Source organism: Sorex fumeus, unplaced genomic scaffold, assembly GCF_029834395.1.
Source record: "Sorex fumeus unplaced genomic scaffold, SorFum_2.1 ptg000063l, whole genome shotgun sequence".
NCBI classification, from domain to species: domain Eukaryota; kingdom Metazoa; phylum Chordata; class Mammalia; order Eulipotyphla; family Soricidae; genus Sorex; species Sorex fumeus.
In genome coordinates this window covers 80894084-80917276 of record NW_026606120.1, presented here as the reverse complement: position 1 = coordinate 80917276, position 23193 = coordinate 80894084, and the positions used below count along the sequence as shown (strand labels likewise).

Genomic DNA, 23193 nt, shown 5'->3' with positions numbered 1-23193 from the left:
GGGGAGATATCAAGGTGGTGCTCTGAATTTTAGTTTACTTTCTCTTATTACCAGCCATCACTTGTCTCTCAGCCCAGGAGGAGAGGACAATCCCCCTCAATACAACCTCCCACCCCAAAAAAACTGCAGGGCTCTTGAATTCAAGTAAACAGCCCATAACCCTCAATCAGACCTTGTATAAGTCCCACCCACTCACTCCAATGAGCTGTGACACATGTCACCTCAAGTCTCATGAAGTCACTCCAACAAATGCCACGAGGCCACCTCCAAACACACAAGAACCAAGCAGGCTGGTCACCTCCTTCTGCACACACTTATCATTGTTGGCACTTGGTCGAGCTTCATTGCAGAGGGAACCAGGGGCAATAGGACCTGATTGGAGGGGAATTCCTGAGGGCCAAGAAAGGCATGAAAGAGGCCATCAGCACAGCTGGGGGACCCCAGGGCTGGAGACCCACGGATTAGAAGCAGAAGCGCAGCGTTTGCTGGAAGCCTCATTCAGGAGATCGCCGCAGATCAGCTCTAGGCGCCTCTCCCGGGCTTGCCCCGTGCCAGCCGTGGTGGACTCTGTCACAGCGAGTCCCTCGGAGGGGTTATGGACCATCTCGGGCATAGGGAACGCCCGCGCAACGGCCTCCTTCAGCCCTAGGATCAAGGTCCTCGCCTCGATCGATCAGCGTTCCAGATGCCAGCTGCTGAGGCCTGGAGCTCCACTCCAGCTGCAGTGACCGTGGCTGTCGCGCCGCCAGCTGGAGGCCCGTTCGCGGCAGCCCCGCCCCTCGCCCTGCCCACGGCCAGTCGCGGGCCCGCCCCTCTCCAGGCCCCGCCCCCGGCCCCGCCCCGACCGGAAGAAGCGGCGGCTCTCGGCTCTTAAAGGGCCGGGAATGGGGGTGCCGCCACCGCCTAGTCCGCCCTGCGCCCGCTCAGGTCCCGCCGCCGCGCTGTCGTCGCGGCGCCCCCGCCTGCTCCTCCACCCGCCCGTCCGCACCGCCCCCTGAAGCCGGCCGGCCGGGCCCGGAGGCAGGGCCGAGTCCTCGCCATGCCGGCCCGGCGGCCGCTGGGGCTGCTGCTGCTGCCGCTGCTGGCGCTGCTGCTGCCCGGCCCTGGGGTGAGTGACCGGGGAGCGTGGGGTGGGCGACAGCGCCGGGCAAGGGCCGAGGTCCGGGCGGGGAGCGCGGCGCCGGCGCGAGGCCCCCGGGAAGCCCGGGCCGAGGATCCGGCGGGACGCGGGCGGCCAGTGTCCCCGGACCAACCCGAAGTGAGTGGCCGCCCCTCGCGGGGCCTCGCGAGCCGGACACCGCTGTCACCGGCCGCGCCTCGCGGGCGCCGCCCTGGCCGCCGCTTCGGGGTCTGCAGAAGGCCCCGGGCCCGGGGGAGGCCGCGCCCCCTGCCGGACCCCGGGGCAGGTGGGCAGCCCGCGGCGCCCGGCTGGGCAGGAGGGAAGGGCCGGCTCCGACACCGGCGGGGTGTCTGGGGTTCGGACTCAGCGGCAGCTCTGCCAGCGCGGGTGCCCCGGGGGCTGCCCTCTGCCCACCTGCCTCGCGGGTCTGCCGGCGTCGGGGGCACTTCTCGGATCCCATATGGGACCCCCCAGGAGCCGCTTCCCGCCGGGGAGCTGGCGCGGGGCCGTGGGAAAAGTTCATTCCATCCTTCTCCTGGACACGCGTGTCTCGTTCACGCCTCTAAGCCTTGCTCCAGGCCTTGCTCCACGCCTGGGGATCTGGGCAGCGTGGCCGCGGAGGACATTTTGTGCGGGCAGACTAGGCAATTTTTCTTTTGCTTACAAGTAGCATGAATTTGTGTGTCTTACCCACCCACCCCCCACCTTTTTTTTTTCTTCTCTCGCTTGTTTGTTTAAAATAAAAAAAAAAAAAAGGACGTCCTGTTCAGGATGTGGGTATGGCACTGCGGTGCGGGCTGTTCAGTGACCTCCAGTGTGTACTTTTTAATATGGCATATCATGTACCAGGCGCCCAGGTGGAGCATGGACATGTGTAGCCCAGCATGAACTCCTGGGAGGCTGTGCACTTGAGATCACTAACAGTGCCCCGAGAATGCAGAATGCTCAAGTCCACCTTTATCGAATTCAGATGTTTGTGTGTGTGTGCCTGTGGCTGGGAGTTCCTGCTCCTAGTGGAGCCTGGGATCAAACTTGGGCCTCCCACATGCAAAATGTGCACTTTTTTGAACTGATTGTATTCCTTAAGGAAAAATTTGTACACACTTGTTATAGAATTTATCTAAGTTTCCCTTCTAGTTTATTATTTGTTTTTTGTTTTTTTTGGGCCACACCGGGTGGTGCTCAGGGATCACACCTAATAGTGCTGTGGATACCATTTGCCGGATTGGAGATCCGGCCTGGGTCAGCCATGTGCAAGGCAGGCACCCTACAACGGAGGCTGCACTATCTCTCCCTCCCTGTCTTCTAACTTAGGAAATCCACATTCACAGTTGAGGTCAGGGTTTGATGTGGTCTGGTTACCTGCTTTCTGGCATCTATTCCCAAAGTGCACAGGCAGAATGACCAAGTGCAGGCTATGGAGCTCGATGGCTGGCGTGGGTACAGTGTAGTTGGCGTAGTGTAGAGGCTATGGTATAGTGGATGGTGTAGAGGGCATGGTACAGTAGGCAAGATGTAGTGGGAATGGTGTAGTGGGCATGGTGTCGTGGGCTTGGCGTGGTGGGCACAGAGTAGAGGGTACAGACCGCAGGGCATTCTTTGCCATACCTCTTCTCTTGCTAGTTTTAAACTGCATTCTCATTTTTTACTTGTTGAATACCTTAGGCTGGTGAACTGAAAATAACTATTTAGCTTTTGGTGGGGACTATCATGTTAGTTTGTATAAATATTTCCGAACTGTGTGTGGAAATCCAGACTCTTAAGAGTGCGTGGTAAAATGCTCCAGGTGCTTACCGAAAGGTTTGGTTTTAGTCTGACTGCATTTTAGGCTAAAAGGTCAAAATTGCACTCCCCAAATCATCTACCAGTAACATTTTCAATTCCCAAATCGAGAATTATCATTTTAAAATGCTAAATAAGGGGTCAGGGAGGTAATAGGGAGGTAATACAGAGGGGAAGGCACTTGCTTTGCTTGAAGCCAGACTAGGTTTGATCCCAGCACCCATATGGTTCCTTGAGCATTGCAAGGACATATATACATATATATGTATGTATGTATGTTTATATGTATGTTTTAGGGCCACACCTGGGAATGCTCAGGGCTCACTCCTGGCTCTGCGCTCAGGAATCATTCCTGTTGGTGCTCAGGGACCATATGAAATATTGGGGATTGAACTCAAGTCAGCCACGTACAAGGCAAAGCCCTATCCACTGTACTATCTCTCTGGACCACAAAAAATGTTTGATGGGTACCTGATATACAAAACCCATTTTACTGACTGTGGGCAAAGCGCCTGGGAGAAGGGACCTGCCGGTTCAGCGGTCAGTGCTAGCGGTTACCACTCAGAACTCTGCAGCTGTGAAATGGGGACACTGCTCAGTCGGGGACGCTGCAAAGAAGAGCACAGGGGGGAGCAATAGGACAGTGGTTGGGGCATTTGCCTTGCTTGTGGCCAACCCAGTTAGATCCCAGGCATACCATATGGTCCCCTGAGCAGTGGCACATGTGAGGTGCCTTGAACCCATCTGAGAAATAAATGTGAATGTCCTCCCTTACCTCAAGGTTCAGTATGCTCCTTGAGGTACAATCTTTGAGGTAGATCTCCTTGAGTAAAATCTTTCTGCAATTGTTGCCTTTGTTTTTGCCAATAACCAGTCATCTTCTTCTAATGTTACATTTTGCTCTACAAGGGGCCTTTTAAAGGGTTTCCTTCCTTCCTCACACCTGGTGGTACTTCAGGCTTGGACCTGACTCTGAGCTCAGAGTGCCTTACCCGTTGTATTGTCACTCTGGTCCCCAGGGTTCGGTTCTTTCTTTTAAACTGCTGAGTTGATTCCTGCATGGGAAACAGTGTTGTGCCTTCCTCCTCCTCCTCCTCCTCCTCCTCCTCCTCCTCCTCCCTCTCTCCTCCCTCCCTCCCTCTCTCTCTTCCTTCCTTCTCTCTTCATCTTGTCTTCTTGTTCTTTGGGCCATACTCATGGCCACAAAACCATGGCCACACTCCTGGTTCTGCACTCCGAATCACTCCTGACAGTGCTCCGGAGACCATATGGAATGTTGGGGACCACACCCGGGTCAGCCACCTGCAAGGCAAATACACCACCCGCTGTACTATCTCCTGTACTTGTCTCTGAGGGTGTGTCCCACTGAGCCCCAGGCTGAGACTCCCCACTACAGTTCCAAAATGCACCAGCCTTGGTGCTCCTGAGCTCTCAAAACTGACTTGTTAGAGTAGCATGCACTTGTTCAGTTCGAGTTTCCTCTTTCCTAGCCCTGATGGTTGTTCCAGGTGTTGGTCTCTGTGTTCTCTCAGTACTCACGGGTAGCTTGCTTTGCCACTGGTAGTGCCACTTCTCCCAAATATTAAAGGGAGCTGAGAGGCAGAATAATGTCTTTGGTGGTAATATATGCAAGTTCTCTTATTCAGTCACGGGTAGGGCATTAGACGGGGTTAGAAGCATTCTGAGTGATAGTACAGAGTGGTGAACACCTGCCTTGCACACAGGAGACCCAGGTTCGATCCCTGGCATCCCACATGGTCCCCTGAGCACCACCAGGAGTAATTCTTGAGTGCAGAGCCCGGAGTAAACCCTGAGCATCACCGGGTGTGGCCCAAAAACCAGGTAAGGAAGGAAGGAGCGAGCCATTCTGAGAACTGGGCACCACTGAGTACAGAGAAACACCAGTGCTATCATCAGAAATGTGCGTTCATCTTTTTTAAATTTTTCTGCTTTTTTGGTCACATCTGGCGATGCACAGGGGTTACTTCTGGCTCTGCACTCAGGAAGTACTCCTGGCAGTGCTCAGGGGACCATATAGGATGCTGGGGGTCGAACCCAGGTCGGCCGCATGCAAGGCAAACGCCCTACCTGCTATACTATTGCTTCAGCCCCAATGTGTGTTCATCTTAACTTGAAATGTCCCTGCATCTCATTTATTCTGATGGTTATCACCTGTATGGGTTCTCCTGCTAGACGGCAAGTGTTTATACTGAGGTCAGGAGGAGGCTGTTTCGGGAGGTGCCTTTTCTTAGGCCATTTCTACTGCTGTCCACCATACATAAGCCATAGGGGTCCGTGAGGTGCCTGCCGGGTCCGTGAGGTGCCTGCCCACTTCGTAGCCACAGTAGGGCTGCTTCTCAGAACACAAGTGCCCGCAGACCAACACCCCTACCCGACCCGCACCCCCTACTCACACCAAGTGAGCAATGAAAACTGGACAGGAGGACCCGGAGCTTGGGCCTTGCCTGCCCCCGATTTGAAATCCAATTTTTCAGGCTGAAGAAACCCAGTAGTAACAATTTCATTTTCAGAGAAAGTTTTCTTTTGGGGGCAGGGGGTGGATTGGGGGAAGGGCAGGCTTTTTTGGGTGACACCTGGCGATGTTCAGGGGTCACTCCTGGCTCTGCACTCAGGAATTACTCCTGGCAGTGCTTGGGGAACCATATGGGATGCCTGGGATCAAACCCAGGTCGAATGCATGAAAGGCAAACGTCCTCCAGCTGTCCTATCGCTCTGGCCCTACAATTTCAGTTTGGGGGATCCAACGTCATCTTTGACTCCAACATTTGTGCATGCTTTGTAATGGTCTGGCGTTGTCCCTGAAGAGATGAATCAAGAAAGAGAAGCTTCATGTGTCATTTTTAATGGATTCCATTTCTATCATCACAAATAACTTGGGGCCAGTAACCTAGCAATATGATTAGAGTGTAATGCTGGCATACGAAGTCAGGCCAATGAATCAGAGCCGGTGAATAATGCACGTGTGGCCGGGCTGTGTTTCCCAGAGGTTGGGCGTCTTGTTTTCTTTCTGTCTTTATCTCTACCTGTATCCCGTGTGGTGTCAGATTTCCCTCGGAACAGCTCGGCATCAGACATAGTTAAGCAAGTGCCTCTGACCAGATATGGGCCGGGGAAAGTAGAGCTTCAGAAACAAACCACGTCTGGGACTGTCGCTCAGTGGTAGGGCATGTGCTTCTTCCCAAGTATGAGGCCTCAGGTTTGCTCCCTGGTGTCCCAACAAACAAGCCAAAAGTTATCCTGTGTTCCCCACTTGCCTTCCTTGCTTAAAGTCTAAGTTTCTTTCAGGCCGTCTCTGCTTGATGTCTGATTATGGCCTTTGGAGCTTTGTTCTGTTTGTATAAACACAGCAAGTGCAATGGCCTAGAAACGCCTTCTATATATTTTTTTTTCATTTTCTCCCACAGAATGTTTCCTAGAACCTTCTAGGAAATGTTCTGAGCACACCATCGTATTTGTCGCTTGCAGTGGCTGCCCTGTAAAACATCCTCCATGCAGACGAGCTGGGCCTTGGGGGCCTGCCTGGGTGGGGGGCTGGGGTCCTCGGCAGCCAGGGTCACTGTGGCTGTCATTCAGACTTGACCTGCCGACCTCCCTGCTGCCGTCAGAGGGGCTGTTTTTAGTCTTTCCGTTATTAGAAGGGAAGATTGATTTATTTTCTTCCAATGTTTTATGTATTTGATGCTTTTTTTTTTTTTGGTGATAACTTAGATTCTTAACAACCCTCAAGGGAATCATAGTCATTGTAGAATGATTAGAGAGCATAATTATGTCTAAATTAGCAAGAAACCTATGGCCCCACTCCCCAGGCTTTGTGGGGTTATGACTCATATCCTCCCATTCACCCATTTAAAGTGGGCAGGCCAGTGGTTTTTGTTCATACATTCATGGAATTGTACGATTAGCACCATAGTGCTGTGATGTTTTATCATCCCCAGAAGAAACTCCATAGCCATTAAATATGCCAACCCCTATTATCCTAGCCCCTGGCACCCACAAGTCCTCTTTCTGCCTCTGTTGATGTGCCCGTTCTGGGCATTTTATATAAAAGGGATCACATGACAGAACTAGTAGTGTTTTCTAAGCTGCTTCTTTCAGTTAATGTGTTTTCAAGGTTCATCCATGTTGTAGCATTTTTCTTTCTTTCTCTCTTTTTATTTCTCTTTCTCTTTCTTTCCTTCCTTCTTTTTTTCTTTCTCTTTTTTACTTTTTTGTAAACCACACCAGGCATTGCTTGGGGGCTACTCATGGTTCTGTGTACAGTGAGCCATATGGTGCCAGGTTCAAACCCAGGATTCTCACATGCACAGCTTGCTCAGTTCCTTAAGTGTTCCTCCGGGCTGTGCTTCATTCCATTTGATTGCTGAATAAAACTTCATTATTTGTGTATTTCACAGCTGATTATTTTTTTTTCCAGGTGATGGTCCCCTTTCTGACTGTTACCGGTAATGCTGCTGTTAACACATTTGTGTACACATTCACACAGTCACAGTCCTCCCGTTGTTCATCGATTTGCTTGAGCGGGCCCAGCAACGTCTCCATTGTGAGACTTGTTGTTATTGTGTTTGGCATATTCAGTACGCCACGGGTAGCTTGCCAGGCTTTGCCGTGCGGGCGAGATACTCTCGGTAGTTTGCCGGGCTCTCCGAGAGGGGCGGAGGAATCGAACCTGGGCCGGCCATGTGCAAGGCAAATGCCCTACCTGTTGTACTATCGCTCCGGCCCCCTGATTATTTTTTGAAGGGGTCACTCCTGGCTCTGTGCTCAGGGCTCACTCCTGGCAGTATTTGGGGGACCATATTCCATGCTGACAATCAGACTGGGATTGGCCACGTGCACAAGTGCCTCTTCTCTGCATCCTCTCTCCAGCCCTGCGCATGTGTGTTCACACAGATGGCTGTGTATTTTCAGGTTCCTTGGGTAGCCCCCAAATGGGAACTCTGGAGTCACATGTCATCACTCTGTGTCTGACCTCTTGGGGGCTGCCAGACTGTTCTCCGGAGCATTTGTCTCACCTGTTCTGCACCCTATCAGCAGTGTAGGTGGGTCCACTTTCCCTGCATCCTCATGCTTCCTCTTAGCAGTCACTTATTGATTTCGATGGTTTTTGACCTTGGCGCTTTGGAATTACTCTTGGCTCAGTGCTCCTGGTGGGACTCAGGGAACCATGTGGTGCTGGGGATCAGAACTGGGGATCCTGCATGCAAAGCCTTCCTGTAGCCCTTGAGTCCCCTCTCTGTCCTTCTCTGCCCTGTGCTGTGGCTATGGTCATCCTCGGAGCTGTGAAGTGTGACTCACTGTGCTTGGAGTTCTCTTGTGGCAAATCCAGTATTATGACTTATCCGTGGGTTTTTGTTTTTCAGTGTTTATATTTACATTTATGCTCCAGAATGAGGAAGAAAAATATTACCATGTCAGTAGATTTAACACTGCAGTATCATTCTCAATAGCTGAAACTTTGGGTATATGGAAGTTTGGCCACTCTTAGATAATGAAGCTGTTTTTATTTATCATTATTATTATTATTATTATTATTGGTTTGGGGGGGTCACATCTAGTGGTACTCAGAATTTCCTCCTGGCTCTGCACTCAGAAAACATTTCTGGCAGTGCTCAGGGGACCATGTTGGGTACCGGGGATTGAACCTGGGTTAGCCACCAGCAAGCAAATGCCTTACCTGCTGTACTATCGCTTAGGCCCCTGAAGCTGTTTTTAATTTTCATACTATAAACAATACGATAAGCCTTCTTGTGACTGAAGTTTTGAGTACATCTAATTGCTTAATTATTGGGTTAATGACTAGAACTGGAATTTGCTGATTGTTTGCTCTCTTGAAACCCCTCTCCCTGCCTCTAGGCCGTGATGGATGTTTCCTTTCACTGAATTTTAAGGCAAGTGAAAATGGAATATTAGAGTGTTTTGTTATGGTTTTTTTGGTTTTGTTTTTTGTTTTTTTGGGTCACACTCAGTGATGCACAGGGGTTACTCCTGGTTGTGCTCCGGGGACCATATGGGATGCTGGGAATTGAACCTGGGTCCATTGCGTGCAAGGCAAACGCCCTCCCCGCTGTGCTATTATTGCTCCAGCCCCTTGTTACTGTTTTGAATATGTAAACAATTTAAGTCTCTTGATGACATCTTTTGTACCTAAGGGCTGTGGAGAGGAGGAGCCAGAGAGATAGCTCAGCTGCTGGAGGCCCAGGTTAGAACCCCAAGATCCCACTCCTATCCCCTGCCCCCACCCCTAGCTCCTCATCCCTCATCCACCCAGCATCTCCAAGAGTGACCTCTGAACTCTGGGTCAGTAGTAGCCCTTGAGTTTGGCCCCAAAACCAAGAGATAAAAGGCTCTTGAGAAACAGTTTTATTCTGATTTGTTCAGTCACTCTCTTGGAGGCCCTCTGGTTTCAGATCAGCTTCCTAGCAGATGTGGCTCCCCCCCCCCCCACCCGAGTGCCCAGAAATAGCTCCGGACAATTCTGACCTGAGTTTTGAGAGTCGCTGCCCCCCCCCCCCCAACCCCCCCCCCCCCCCCGCCCACTGCAGCCTGGGTGCTTTCTCTGGAGTTGTTGTGAGGTTACTTCGTTTGGCCTGAGCCACATCAAGCCCGGCAGTCCCTAGCCGCTCTTGGAAGCAGAGGCTCTGAATCCAGGCAGCTGTTTTCCCGGGAAGCTTAAAGTACCACTTGACAATCCCTTGACTAGGGATTTTGTTTGTTTTGTTCTGTTTTCCCCACAAACTTCTAACTCTTCATTCATTTACTAGCTTTGTCAGAACAGTCACCCCTCAGGGTCTGTGGCCTGTCTTACTACTCTGGCTTGATTGTTGTTTTTAAACATTTTAGTACTTCATTTACTAATTTAATCAATTTAATGATTCCTCTTTTAAAAAAAATCCTAAGAAAGCACATTGTTTACTCTTAAGCTATTCCCCTTACACAACCAAAAGCATTTCCCAATACCTTTCGGTCACTGAATACAATTTTTACATGGTTCACGCTGGAGCTTTGATCAAAACTGTTATTACTCAGCATGCTTGCACAATTTATTGAGGATTTGGATTTTGCATGGTGGGGGATGCGGGGCAGGAGGGCAGTTGTTGTTCTTTAAAACAAAAAAACCTGAAAACTTTCTACTACATAGAGGATTCAAACATACATTCTTTGAAGGCATTTCCCACCACCACCAATTTTTAAAATATTCATGAATGTGAAAACCCCTCAAGTGAGTGCAGAGCCTCCCAGTGTAACTAGAGTTCGGGATTTTACACTCTTGAGTGTTCTTGTGGGTAGGCTCTAATGAGTTTGCATCTTTCTCTCCCAGCCCATACCCCTCTGGGGTAGCGCAGGTCCACATGCATCAGTCCAGGGGATACTTGGGCCTTGAGGGTGGTGTCAGGCGTGTGTGTGTGTGTGTGTATGTGCGCGTGCCAGGACAGCGCCCTTAACTGTTCTGTTCTACCTATCCCAAAACAGAGATAGGTGAGCTAAGACACATGAGGGCTGGTGATGTCCGAGGTGGTCAGTGGTGGGTCTGGGTCTCGTCCCTAATCCTTCCCTTTCCTGGTGTTCTGGGGCATCCATTAGGACAGATCAGCCCGGATACTCTCATCCCCCAAGGCTGTGAGCAAGCCCCTTGCAGAGAGCCAGGCCCTAGAGAAGGACTGTGAGGGAAGAAGGTGGACTCTGGTGTCGACGAAATGCTCGGCTAACACTCCTGTTCCTCACCTTTGTCTGCATGGAGAGATGCAGCCTTCCCCTGCCCCACCTTCCGTCAACACCCCCCTCCCACCAGCTGTATGCTGGAGCAGAGTGGAGAGGGCCCTGGGCCCAGCCACCGCTACGCCCCTGCTGTGCTCGTGGGCTAAGAATATCTGAGCAGGTGCTTGGGTTTCAGGAAGACCTTGCCCTGTGATTATTTCTGAAATAGCAAAACCGAAAGTTCCCCTGTCAGAGAGGTTTTAGCCCCAGCCGGTGGCTCCATCATCGCCTGGGGCAAAGACTCCTAAAAAGGGGGGGGGTGGCTTATTATCAGGTGGCCTCCCCACACCCCCCAGCCTTCAGGCCCCAGGAAGCCAGAGGCCCTGTGATGATGGGAGAGAGTTGGCTGGGGCCTTCAGATACCTTGGAGGGTTAATTTAGAGGGTCACAGGAAAGTGTAATGAGAGTAAGCAAAGGTGTGTGTGTGTGTGTGTGTGTGTGTGTGTGTGTGTAGGATGGAGATGTCCTGTTTCATGTTGAACCTTGACCCAGTGCCCTGGTGTTTACTAAATACGATTTCCCTGGCTCACACTTTTCTGGCTGGTGGTCTTCATTCTTCATAATCGTTTTATCTTCTGTGGCCTTCTACTCCAAGCAGGCTCTCAGCAGGAACTGGTTAAATTCCTTCTTGGGGTTCACGAGGGCCATGTTCTCGGGGGGCAGCGGGCAGAAGGGGGCTGTGGCTCCAGCTGTGATCTGTACCTGTGAGCAGCTGTCATCTGGAAGGCGGGTGTGTGTGTGAGGGGGGGCTTCCAGGAGACTGGCTCGGGGTGTGGGGGCACCCTCTGCACAGCCCCTCCTATCAGGAATGAGATCAGCCAGAGCCAGGCTCTAAGTGGTCTGTGCGCATTCTGGGGCAGTTTCGTCTTTCACTCGGCGTGACATTCCATGGGGGGGAAAATGAACCAATTGGCCTCCTGGGCATTAAACAAGTCCCCCTCTGCTCACAGGCTAATTTATAATTATAATTCCAAGCCAGCCCTTTTCCTGGTGCCTTGTCTCCCGCTCCCCCCACCTCACCCTCCACCCTGCATTTCAAATGAGGGAATAATTGTTGGTCTAGGCCGCCCAGGCAAGCAATAGCACAGTGGCAGGGCGTTTGCCTTGCATGCGGCTGACCCAGGTTCGATTCCTCCATCCTTCTCGGAGACCCCGGCAAGCTATCGAGAGTATCTCGCCCGCACGGCAGAGCCTGGCAAACTCCCCGTGGCTTATTCGATATGCCAAACACAGTAACAACAAGTCTCACAATGGAGACGTTACTGGTGCCCGCTCGAGCAAATCGATGAACAACGGGAGGACAGTGCAACAGTGCTACAGTGCTAGGCTGCCCAAGTATTGTCCTGGAAGCCAGCCCCCAGCCCCCTACAATATTGTTGGGGCCCACAGCACGGGCAGGTCAGCCCCTTGACCCCAACCTTGTCATTGGTCTCTTCTGATCCCGACCTTGTCATTGATTTCAAGTGGGTCAGGGGACATAGCTGGTTAAAGTCACATCGCCTTTCTCTTGGATGGCCCTTGACCGCTGACGGGGGTGTTTGTGGGGATGGTGGGGGGTGTCTAGCAGTGAGATGGTCCCTGTGAAGAGATCCAGAGCTGCAGGGGGAAACTGGCTCTGCCCAGCCCTGACTGGTGGTCACCCGTGTTTGCCTGGAGAGCTGAATGAGTCTCTGCCAGCTGCATCCCCGTGAATGGTGCCCAGGCCTCTGGGAGCTGCTGCCTCCCTTCCCGAGCACAGACAGACAGACAGAAAGTGACGCCTGAGCACCAAGCCAGGGGCAGCCCCTGAGGACTGCAAGTGTTGCCCAGCCCTCACCCCTCCCAGAATTCACAATCACGATCATCTGATTTCCTTGAGCAGGCACCAGTAAGGTCTCTTTCTTCCTAGCCCTGAGATTTTAAAAGAGTCATTTCAATGCTCTTTCAGGATTAGGAGAATGAGACCCATCATTGCTACTGGTGTTTGGCATATAGAATACGATACGGGAAGTTTGCCAGACTCTGCCGTGTGGGCAGGATACTTTTGGTAGCCTGCCAGGTTCTCCAGAGAAAAAAAAATAAGATGTTGCGTGGCCGCAAATGTGGCTGCACGCTTCTGGGAGCTGGGTTTTATAGTCTTTATTATGTCTTGGCCGTTGATGAGACCAACCCAGAATTAAATGAATTAATTTGTTCTATTTGGGCACCACAGCCGACAGTGTTCAGGACTTACTCCTGGCTTTGTGCTGAGGGATCACTCCTGACAGTGCTCAGGAGATCATATGGGATGCTGGGGATTGAACCCCGGTCAGCCATGTGCCAGGCAAGTGCCTTACCCACAGTATGATGGCTCCAGCCCCATGAATTAAGTTTTTTAAAAAGAAAAATGACAGGGGTCAAAGCAGTAGTACAGTGGATAGGGTGACTGCCTTGTACAGGGACATCCCAGGTCCGACATCTCAGGTTCGATTTCCGGTACAGAGCAAGGAGGAAGCCCTGAGCACCACAGGGTGTGGCCTCCAAACAAATGAACAAACAGAAATCTCTGCTTTGGGGCCAGAATGATAGTACAGTAGCTTGGGTATTTGCCTTGCACATGGACCCAGGCTCCAGCCCCCATGTGGTCTCCCGAGCACCATCAGGAGTAATTCCTGAGAGCACAGCCAGGAGCAAACCCCCAAACAGAACAAAAGATAAAATTTTAAGACGTCGGACCTTAGGGGCCCTTCTGTAGCCAGCTGGAGCCCATCGAGTGATCCCTCGATCCCCGGACCTGACCCAGAGGAGAGTCCCCAGGAGTCCCTGCATCTAGAACTGTCTTGGAGCACCGGTCCAGGCTGAAGAGGACTTTTGGGAAGTGGGGACTGGGGATGGAGAGGATGGAGGCCCCGCGCAGGCCTGATGTCTCCTGCTAGGCCTACAGACAGAGCCCTGAGCCTTGCTTTTGATGCTTAGCTGAACTTTACTTATTTTGGTTTGGGAGCCACAACTGGCAGTGCTCAGGGCTTTGCCCTGGCCCTGCACTCAGGCATCACTCCAGGGGGTTGGGGGAGAGGTGCTCAAGGGACCATATGGGCGCTGGGGTGTTTAACCCAGGTGGACTGTGTGGGTGTATTGGCTCTCGGCCCCTTGCCCAACTTTTAAAGAGCAAATCATTCCAGACACAGGGGTAGATTTCCTCAGAGGCATAACTGCTGAGTCTGCTTTTTTAAAAATGGACTTTCCCTGCTACCTGGCTTCTTCGGGCGCTGGGCCTGAGCTTGTCAGAAGGGCAGCAGGATGAAAGCCAGCCTGGGCCTGCTCACTCCTTTTGCTTTTGCCTGTGTGCCTTGCGGGAGCCCAGGTAGTGCTGTTTGCGTGTCCTGGCAGGGACATTCGTCCTTGGCTCCGGGAGTGAGTCTCCTGTCGACCAAGAGAGGGGGCATAGGAGACCTTTTGGAAGGAGTGAATTCCACGGGGAAAAAGGAACAGAATGGGGGCCGGAGAGGTCGTTAGCGTTGGCCTTGCATGTGGCCAAGTTGGCCTTGCACATGGCCTTGCACGTGGCTTTGCACGAGTTCCACTCCCATCACCCTGTTATGGTCTACAGAGCACCATCAGGAGTGAGCCCTGAACACCTGAACCCGGAACCAGGCATAAACCCTGAGCACTGCTGCATGTGGCCCCTAATCAAATAAACAAAGAAACAAAAAGACCAGAACAAAGTATGTGAACGAAACAGAACTTGCCCCTTGAGGGTGTGTGCATGGGGCAGTGAATTGTGGGACAGTTCAGACTGTGACTCCCCATCCCTTTTGGGACCAGAGACATCAGCCTCCGGAGTGCCTGCTATGGGGACCCGGCGGGGACATGACGGAGATGCCAGGGGTGGCGGGCAGTGGTCCCGCAGTGGGCTCCCCTCAGGTGCCACATGGAGAATCTCCATAACGCTGCCTCTGGCTTTAGGAATGAGTGGGTGCAGCTGCATTGGCCCAAGGCCCCTTGGAGCTCACTCTGAGCCAGCCTGGAACAGCTGCTCCCTGGGGACCCTTGGGGGCTGGTTTCCACCAACTGGAAGGGAACCCCAATAGTTCTTGTGCTGTGGACGGGCCACTGTGCCTGCTCCTCACGTGGTTGTGTTTCTGCGGGCACCTGCCCCATGGTGGGACGCAGGGAGTTGCAAACTCTGGGCACACAGGCTCCCCCTTATCTCCCCCCCTCCCGTGCGGGCTCTTTCAGCATCCTCCCCAGCAGAGCCCTGGGTAGGTACCAGCGGCCGCTCCCCGCTGGCTCCACCCTGTGCCAGCCTCCTGTCACTCTCCCCAGCAGTGGAGAGGAGGGCTGGGGGGTGGAGGGGCTTCACTGAGTGGTCCCAGTGTCCTGGCTGCAGCAGGTAAGACCCAGTGCCAGAGTGTGGTCCTGCTGAGGGCGTGCTCTATGGCTTCCTGGATAGCATCTCAGGGCCGATCAGACTCCTGGCCTCGTGGGACTCGCCCCTGCTCTGAGCAGGGGCCATGGGGTGAGGACACACCCCTCTGCAAAGTGGTTGTCCAGGCCCCAGAGGGGAGAGAACCCAGAGTGGAGGCAGGGCACAGAGGGTCTCGGCCTGCGTGTAGTCACTGTGCCAGGTGCTACTCGCTTGTCCTGCAGTCCCCAGGAAGCCAGGGCCCTCCCCCCCACCTGCTGACAGTGAGCACTCTTGGGGCCTGGAGGGCCGTGGCACCAGCCCATTTGGGGCTGACCCGGCAGCTTTGGACGTGACGTTGCGTGATCCGTCAGGGGCCTAACACTAACCATGCCGGTTTTGGAGCTTCCTGAGCGAATGTGAGCCATTGAATGTGACTATCGCAGAGGGAGGCTGCCCCCCTGGTGCTTAGGGGTCCAGTGACCCTTCCTGATACTTGATCCAGGACAAGTTTATCTTGTAGTTTTAGTAGGAGACCACAAGACCCAACCCATGTTGCTTCTAATCCAGCCCCAGCTCGTCTTAATCTGATGGTGGAGTCTTCTACAGTCTCAGGGCCTTTATCTTATCGGATCCGTGGTGAGGAAGCCGAGGGAGATCTCTCTTTCTATCCTGGGGGTGCTCAGGTGGGGAGTCCAGGCCCGAAGATGTACCGGGGAGATGTACTGGCCACTCACCCACCTCCTCCCACACAACCTTGGCTCATTTCTGTGGTGTTTCTTATCCCCACCCCGAACTGAACCTTAATGTGAGTCAGGTCGTTACTAATTTCCAGTGTTGCAAAATTCCCAGATAAGTGGAGGCACTGGGATGGCGCAAGATCAGGACAGGGATGGACCGACCATGTTCAGTGGCACTGGACAAAGGTTTTCCTTTCCCTCTTCTTTCCCCCGACCCTTCATTGTTGTGGCTATGCTCATGCACTCACAGGCCGGGCGGGTCCCCAACGTCCGTGCCCTTTGCTTACGGGGCTACACACATGCTCCCTGGTGCTCTCACAGCCAAGGCACAAGGTGATGATGATGGTGTCTTCCTTAGGGTCATATGATTTTCCCATACTTCCTGGCCTGGTGCCCGCATATATTTTTATTTGCGCAGCTTGCCTGGGGTTTGGGGGGGGGCACCGCTTGTTTTGTTTATTGGTTTTGGTTTTGGGGTCACACCCGGAAGTTCTCAGGATCACTCCTGGTGAGCTCAGGGGATCATATGGGATACCAGGGATGCCAGTCAACACATGCAAAGCAAGCGCCCTCCCCACTGTGCTACCCACGCCACTTTTGGTGGTGCTCACACGCAGGCCTGGCTGCAGTGTGACAGGGAACTGTGGTCCTGGATCATGAAGTGCAGAGCTGCCTGGAGTCTCAGAGATTGTCTCTGAGCCTGGGGGTGGGGTGGGATGATGTTTCGATGGGTTGAGGCTGGAAGAATCTGCAGGATTACTGGAGGGCTGATGAGGGTGTGGCATATCCTCCATCTAACCCCCTCCTCTGATCCCCTATTTTTTCCCCCCACTTTTCTCTTGAATGGGAAATGGAGATGCCCAGAGCTTGATCACAGTCCACACCCCTCAGCCCCAGCTCACCTTCCTTCCACCTCACTCACCCGCCCACAACACATCTGAACATGAGTAGGCTTTGGGAATACTGGGAAACCGTCTCTGTTTGGACTGAAGTGCTCTTTCTCGCTCGCGCTCTGTGTGTGTGTGTGTGTGTGTGTGTGTGTGTGTGTGTGTGTGTGTGGTGCGGGGGTTAAAACCCAGGGGATAAATGGGCCATGGGGCTCTGTGAAGGCAGTCTAGACGCAGGAGTGAGTCGAAGGCCGTGAGCAGGAACGCGTAGGTTCGGATTCTCGGCAGCAACTTGTTCAGGGCAGGGCCCGGGCCGCCTGCCAGCTCAGCCTCTGAGCATGACCCGGACCTCACACTTCTTTCCTCAGGTCCCATTGCCATTTTGTGCCGTGGTGAAGCCTGAGAAGACAGAGGGGCTCTGCCCTCCCGGAGGCTCCTGTGCCCATCTGGCAGAGCCTCGTACTTCCTGTGTGCGTGGAGGGGATGAAAGAGTCCAGGTGGGAGTGGGGCTGTAGCCAGAGAGCTGGCGGGCCTGTGGGGCACAGAGGAGGCAGGAGTAGGGTGAGACCGAGAGGTTCGTAAACACTCCCGACGCCTTGCCAGCGCTTGAGTCATGTGAGCCTGTGAACGGCCACTTCACCTTGTCCTGTAAGTCTTGTAGCCCCAAGGCTTCTACCTTCTCTACCAACCGCCACACTGGAACTGACCGCTGGTGCCTTATGGAAGCAGAACCCCCAGGAGAGGAAACAACCAAGAAGGTCCCCGCCCATGCTCCTCTGCTTCCAGGGGCACCTTGGGCGGTCCTACGTGTGTACCAGGAGGCTGTCCAGGGAAGCCCGGCAGATGAGGCGAGCAGGGGCCCGTGCGTGGGGGCGTGGGACCTTCTGCTCATGCCCAGCGGTCAGCTTGCCCAGCAACACTGAGGGCTAAGGCAGCAGGCGTCCTGTCCCCATGCGGCTCTCTTAGCGCTTCCTGCAGAGTGCTGTGTCTGTGCGATGGTTTCACCCTGGACTATCCGGGTCGGCAGGGATCACTTCCTGGTGGCAAGCAGATTCCGGAGCTGCGGGCATTCATGTTCATCTTTACCATCAGCAGCACTGACGCTCATGGAGAGGGCCCCTAGTCCGGGTCTGCTCTGCAGAGGCTGCGTGGGGGGACTAGGGTAACTCCTTCAGGGCTCTCACCAGTCCTTGAAAGCAGGTGGCTTTTATGTTTTTGTTTTTGTTTATTTTTCTTTTTTTGGGTCACGCCCAGTGATGCACAGGGGTTACTCCTGACTCATGCACTCAGGAATTACTCCTGGCAGTGCTCAGGGGACCATATGGGATACTGGGAATTAAACCCGGGTAGGCCATATGCAAGGCAACCGCTCTCCCCACTATGCTATCGCTCCAGCCCCAGGCGGCTATTTTGTGTGGCTGTTTGGTTTGGTCCTGGGGGCTATTCCTGGCTCTCTGCTCAGGAGTGACCCCTTATGGAGCTCCAGCTCCATATGTGGTACTGGGGGTTCTCCATGGGCTTTTACGGCCAGTCCAGGAGCTGGGGTGTTCTCGGGTTTCCTGTTGGTGGGCGCAGTGGTTCTGGGAGGTGTGCCCTTCCGGCTGTCTTTCCCTGCCCACAGCGGGATGGCGGCCGCACCTCCTTGCTCAATGCCACCAAGCTGGAGCTTGTCGCCTCTTCACCCTGGCTGCCGGGAAGCGTGCATGACGTGGAGGCCGCACAGAGGGGCACCGGGAGTGACCCCAGAGGAGAGACCCTGCTGGCGCCAGGGCTGCCCCTGGGTCCCTGCCCGGATGTTACTCTCCTCGGCTCTGTGGTCTGCAGGGGCCCCTTTTTGCCCCTGAGGTCTGGTCTTTCCAGGCGGAGACCTGTTTCCTGCCTGTCATGATAAGGAAGAGCTGGTTCCCTGGCCCCCGAGGGAGCCGGGCTGAAGGTGTGGGGTTCCCATAGTTTTCACGTTTCCCCTGAGAGGCTGTGGGGCTGAGATTTTCTTCCACTGCTAACCTGTGTTCACACTGACCACTGCCTGCTCGAGGCTCGGCTCGGAGGCATGTCCGGGCCGACAGTCTTGAATGTGTAAGACTCTAGGTTTGATCTATTGTGTGGACATGCGCGTGCATACACACACACACACACACACACACACACACACACACACACATGCAAAATAGCCCACTTTTTTTTTTAAGCCATGAGCAAAGTGCTGCTAACTGTGTAAAAATGAAATTTCGTTCTGGTAGCTGAGGTTGTGACCTCTGAGGTCTCGGTGGTACTGTTTCCACCCACTTAGACCTCCACTGAGGCCGCAGGAGTTTTTAATCCAGAATTTTAATTTTTTCTTTTTGAAGACCCTCCTACCCTGTATAATTTGCAGCACCCTGTAAAATACCAGGTGTCTATGGAGAGTCTACAAATTATATTTCAGTCTCACCCAACCGATCCTACCCTCCCATCAGAGCGCTGGTCTCCATCTGCCCCAGCAGGATGCTGCCAAGCAGGGGCTTGGACCCACACTAATTTCAGCCCCAGGCGTGCAGAAAGCCATGATTGCGAGTCGGGAAATTACAGTGTGGTGCAGTGGCCAAGGCGCGGACGGGTGCACAGACCTCGGTCCAGGCCTGCTTGTGATGAGCTGACTGTGGTGCTCCGGGCATGTCACTCCACCTCTCTGGGCCTCAGTTTCCTCTCGTGATGAGGGGGTGGGGCAAGCTGCTCCCTTCAACCCCGGTCTCTGAGACAGCTATCTCCCAGGAACCAGGAAGCCCTTTGACCTGGTGGATGGAGCCCGGTGGACTTGAGGGCCTGTTTGGTTCGCCGGAGAGGGGCAGGGGGTGGAGGTGAGGGACACCAGCAAGGGTCTGGGTCTCCCTCGAACTTACTTCCACCAATGGTGCTGCTGGCCGGGGCCTGTCGGCTGACCGGCATCCTGAGGCCCACTTAAACTCCTTTGATAAAGCGTGCCAGCATCTGGCAGGCGTGGGTGGCAATTATGTCATAAAACCTGGAGTTGGTAGATAATTTTTATTTAACTAGACCTTTTATCTACTTTCTACTTTACCCCGTTCCATTTCCCTCTCTATCTTCCCCGCTCCCCAACCCCTCCCTCCACACACACACACCATTACATCCCACCAAGAAATCTCTGTAAAGTGGTAAAATGGACAGTTTCAGATTAGTTGCCATTATCAGGCCCCAAAAGTCTGTTGTCTACTTGAGTCTTTTTTCCCCCCCTTGGGGGTTTTCATACAAAGGCTTGCCGACTTCCTAATCATGGATTTCACTATACACACGAATACACAAGAGCACACATCTTCCACTGCTTCAAGGCTGGTTCCCGGTGAATTAACCATCCAAGTCAGACCTTTCTGCATTTAGTTTGTTTACCATGCTGCTCCATTAAGGCACAGGCCTGATGGGCTTTCCAGTTTTTCCAAGGCCTCAAGCTTTTATGGCCTCTTGATCACAACCAGCTGTTGGCCTTAAGCCTCTGCAGCACATAAGTGGTGGGGAAAACTGCATTCTGCATCTGAACCCCTAAGTGGGCGTGAAACCTGAGGGTATTCATTAGTTTTTATTTTTTCCCCTTCTATCTATAGGCTGTTCCCCAGGGGCTATGCTGCAGGACCCTGCTGGTTTTTGGACCCTGTTCCCGAGGTTGTGGGGTGAGAGGAGGCTCCCTGGGGCACCTCACACCCCCACCTCCCTCCCAGCTGGTGCCAGCACCACAGCTGACGTTGGGCAGCAAGGGAATTGCAGCTGTTTGACCTTTGACATGGAGCCTGGGGCCCCCGAACTAGTTTGGGGGAAACCTGTTCACCTGTTGTGAAATGAGCATACCTTTGCACTTGGGAGTCTGACAGCTCTTGAGGGATCCATGAAAGGAGGCATGTGGTAACTGAAGGAGGGTGTGTAACTGTCTGGGGTGGTGGTTAATTACACCACACTCGAAATCGGCCACCAATGCTCCTTTAACTCCGGGAGCTGCCTGGGCTGGAAACCGCACAGAGCCGTTCCGTTGGGCCCTGCCCGGTGCAGCTAGACACTTGACTCCCGTCCAAAGCAAATGTCACGGTCACCTTTATTGACTTAATACCAGGAAGCAGAACAGCCGATAGGTGGGTAAGAAGGAACCATGTGTCTGACAGGTTACTGGTGACTGACACACTGGGAAATGAAGTGTGACAGAATTTGGAAGGGTTTTGAAGTAGACCAAAATCCTTTAAACTCAGGCGCAAGGAAACACGAAACTTTGCTTGGTTGGGGACGGAGCTCAAGGGGTCAAGCATTTGCCCTGGCTACTATGAGGCAACACACACACACACACACACACACACACACACACACACACACACACGAGTCTCTTAGTCTCTCCAGTATTTTTGGAGGGAGGGTGGTATAAGCAGCAATATGTAGGGGGTCAGTCTTGGCAGTGTTCTGGGGACCACAGGGCTCCCACATGCGGAACTTCTGCCTTAGTCCTTTGAGCTGTGCCATAGCCCTTTGTTACTCCTCTTCAACGCAGTGAACAGGCTGAGCACTGTGAGCTGTGTGGATGTGTGGGGCTGGACAGGTCTTCGTACAGGGGATCCGTTTCTTCCTGTTGGATCAGGCGTGTGTATAGGTGGGGACTGAGGAGCAGTTTGTTGTGTCTGTCTCAGCGACCCCTGCAGAAAGCCCCCCACCCCCACCCCCACCCCCGTGGAGGGCCTTAGGGACTCTGACTTCACCCCTTTCTCCCCATCACAGGGAGTTTTTTGCTCAGGGCACTTTCAGCTTTGACTTCATGAGTGTGGTCTGTGCTGGCATTTACTTAGGGTTGCTGTTTTGGTGAATTTCCAGTTGGCGGTCCTGTTTGTCTGTCTTTTTTTTTTTTTTTCAGCTAGGGGGAGGGGGTTGGTGGTGGTTTGGGTTACACTCAGCTGAACTAAGGGCTTACTACTGGCTCTGTTGTGCTCAGGGGTCATGCCTGGCAGTGCTCAGGGGACCATATGGGGTGCTGGGGATTGAACCCGGAGTCAGCCATGTACAAGGCAAATGCCCAACCCACTGTTCTATCAGTCTGGCCCCCGTATTTGTCTTTTGGACCATCCTTGGGCAATCTTCCATCGTGATCAAAGGGCATGAAAATGACAGTTCTCCAGAGGTACTTTGGTAAAGCAACCAGGATTTGCAAAGAGCCAGGCCCTGTTTGAGTTATAGTCTAGGGAGATAACATTGCTGGGAATAGAATTGTAGACACAGATGTACTTTGAAAAAAAATATTATTAAATATATATTGAAGAGCCTGCCAAGTGACTATGTTAACAGGATATTATTTTTGATACTTCTTACTGCTGAACTGACATTACTATACAGATTGAACTTTTTAAGATACCCTATAGGGAAGCCAGCAATGTGGCTCAATGGGAGAAGATATATCAAGGGTAGGAGGCCCTGGTTTTGATCCCCAGCACGCATGACGAAAGAAAAAAGGAAGGAAGGACAGGAAAGGATGTTGCATAGAACTGGCATCCATTAAGGCATACCAGAAAGACACCTAGCAATATTCATTAAAAATCAGCTCATCGTGGAGCGGGAAGGATAGTTTAGGGGTTAACGCTTGCTCCCAACTGGCATGGATCCATCCCCCAGCACCTTATATGGTCCCCAGAGCACTGCCAGCAGTGATCCCCAAGCACAGAGCCAGAAATTAGCCCTGAGCACAGCCCAGTATAGCATGCCCCCCACAAGACTATCCCCAGGGCTCAGCCCTCTGATGCCTTTTAGCTAATTGTAACCAGCAGAATGATGCCCTTATGCTCCTCTGTTCTCTTAGCCTCCAGGTGCTACTGTTTCAGTGCCCCTGTGCTCACACACTGGCTGTGGCTGCAGGGCCAGGGATGAAACTGAGCTGCAGTGACATGGGCAAACACCAGGGCTCAACTTCACAGTGTTCAGCCCCTGAGCCCCTCCCCCCTCCCCTGGCCACCACAGCTGCACTCCCTCTGTGCACTTTGGTCTCTCGCCTTTTGGGTCCTTTAGCCCTGGGACGCCCCTCCCCCTTCCCCCTCCCCACCCCCCTGCTCACCTCCCAGCGCTGTCACTGAGTGTAACAACAAAGAACTCTCTTCCTCCTCTATTCCTCAGCCCATCCGGGGCCACTCAAAACCTGGATTCTGCTTTTGGTGACATGCAGCTAATTATTCTCCAGATTTCTTTCTTATGTCTTAAGTATGGAACAGAACAGAACACCTTGGAAATCTTTCTTAGGAACTCCTTTCCTTGTTCCGTGTGTGTGTGTGTGTGTGTGTGTGTGTGTGTGTGTGTGTGTATTTCCTTTTCTCTTTTTTGGGGGAGGGGTCACCCCAGCAGTGCTTAGGGCTTATTTCTTGCTCTGTGTTCTGGGATCATTCCTGACAGTGTTCAGGAGAGCGCATATGAGGTTCTGGCTATTGAACCTGGGTCTCCTGCATGCAAAGCAAGTACTCAGCCCATTGAGCTCTCGCTGCAGCTCCCAAAAGGAACCTTCCATCAGTTTGCCTTTGC

General features: G+C 53.1%; 1 protein-coding gene across 1 annotated transcript in view; it reads left to right on the top strand.

The window, feature by feature from the left end:
* Window positions 1–885: 885 nt before the first annotated feature.
* ERN1 (endoplasmic reticulum to nucleus signaling 1) overlaps window positions 886–23193 on the top strand; it is a 70636-nt gene continuing 48328 nt past the window's right edge. Inside the window, exon 1 of the mRNA XM_056127258.1 lies at window positions 886–1108. Within this exon, the coding sequence (XP_055983233.1) occupies window positions 1040–1108 (69 nt within the window). The 5' untranslated portion in view covers window positions 886–1039. The remainder of the gene's footprint in view (window positions 1109–23193) is intronic.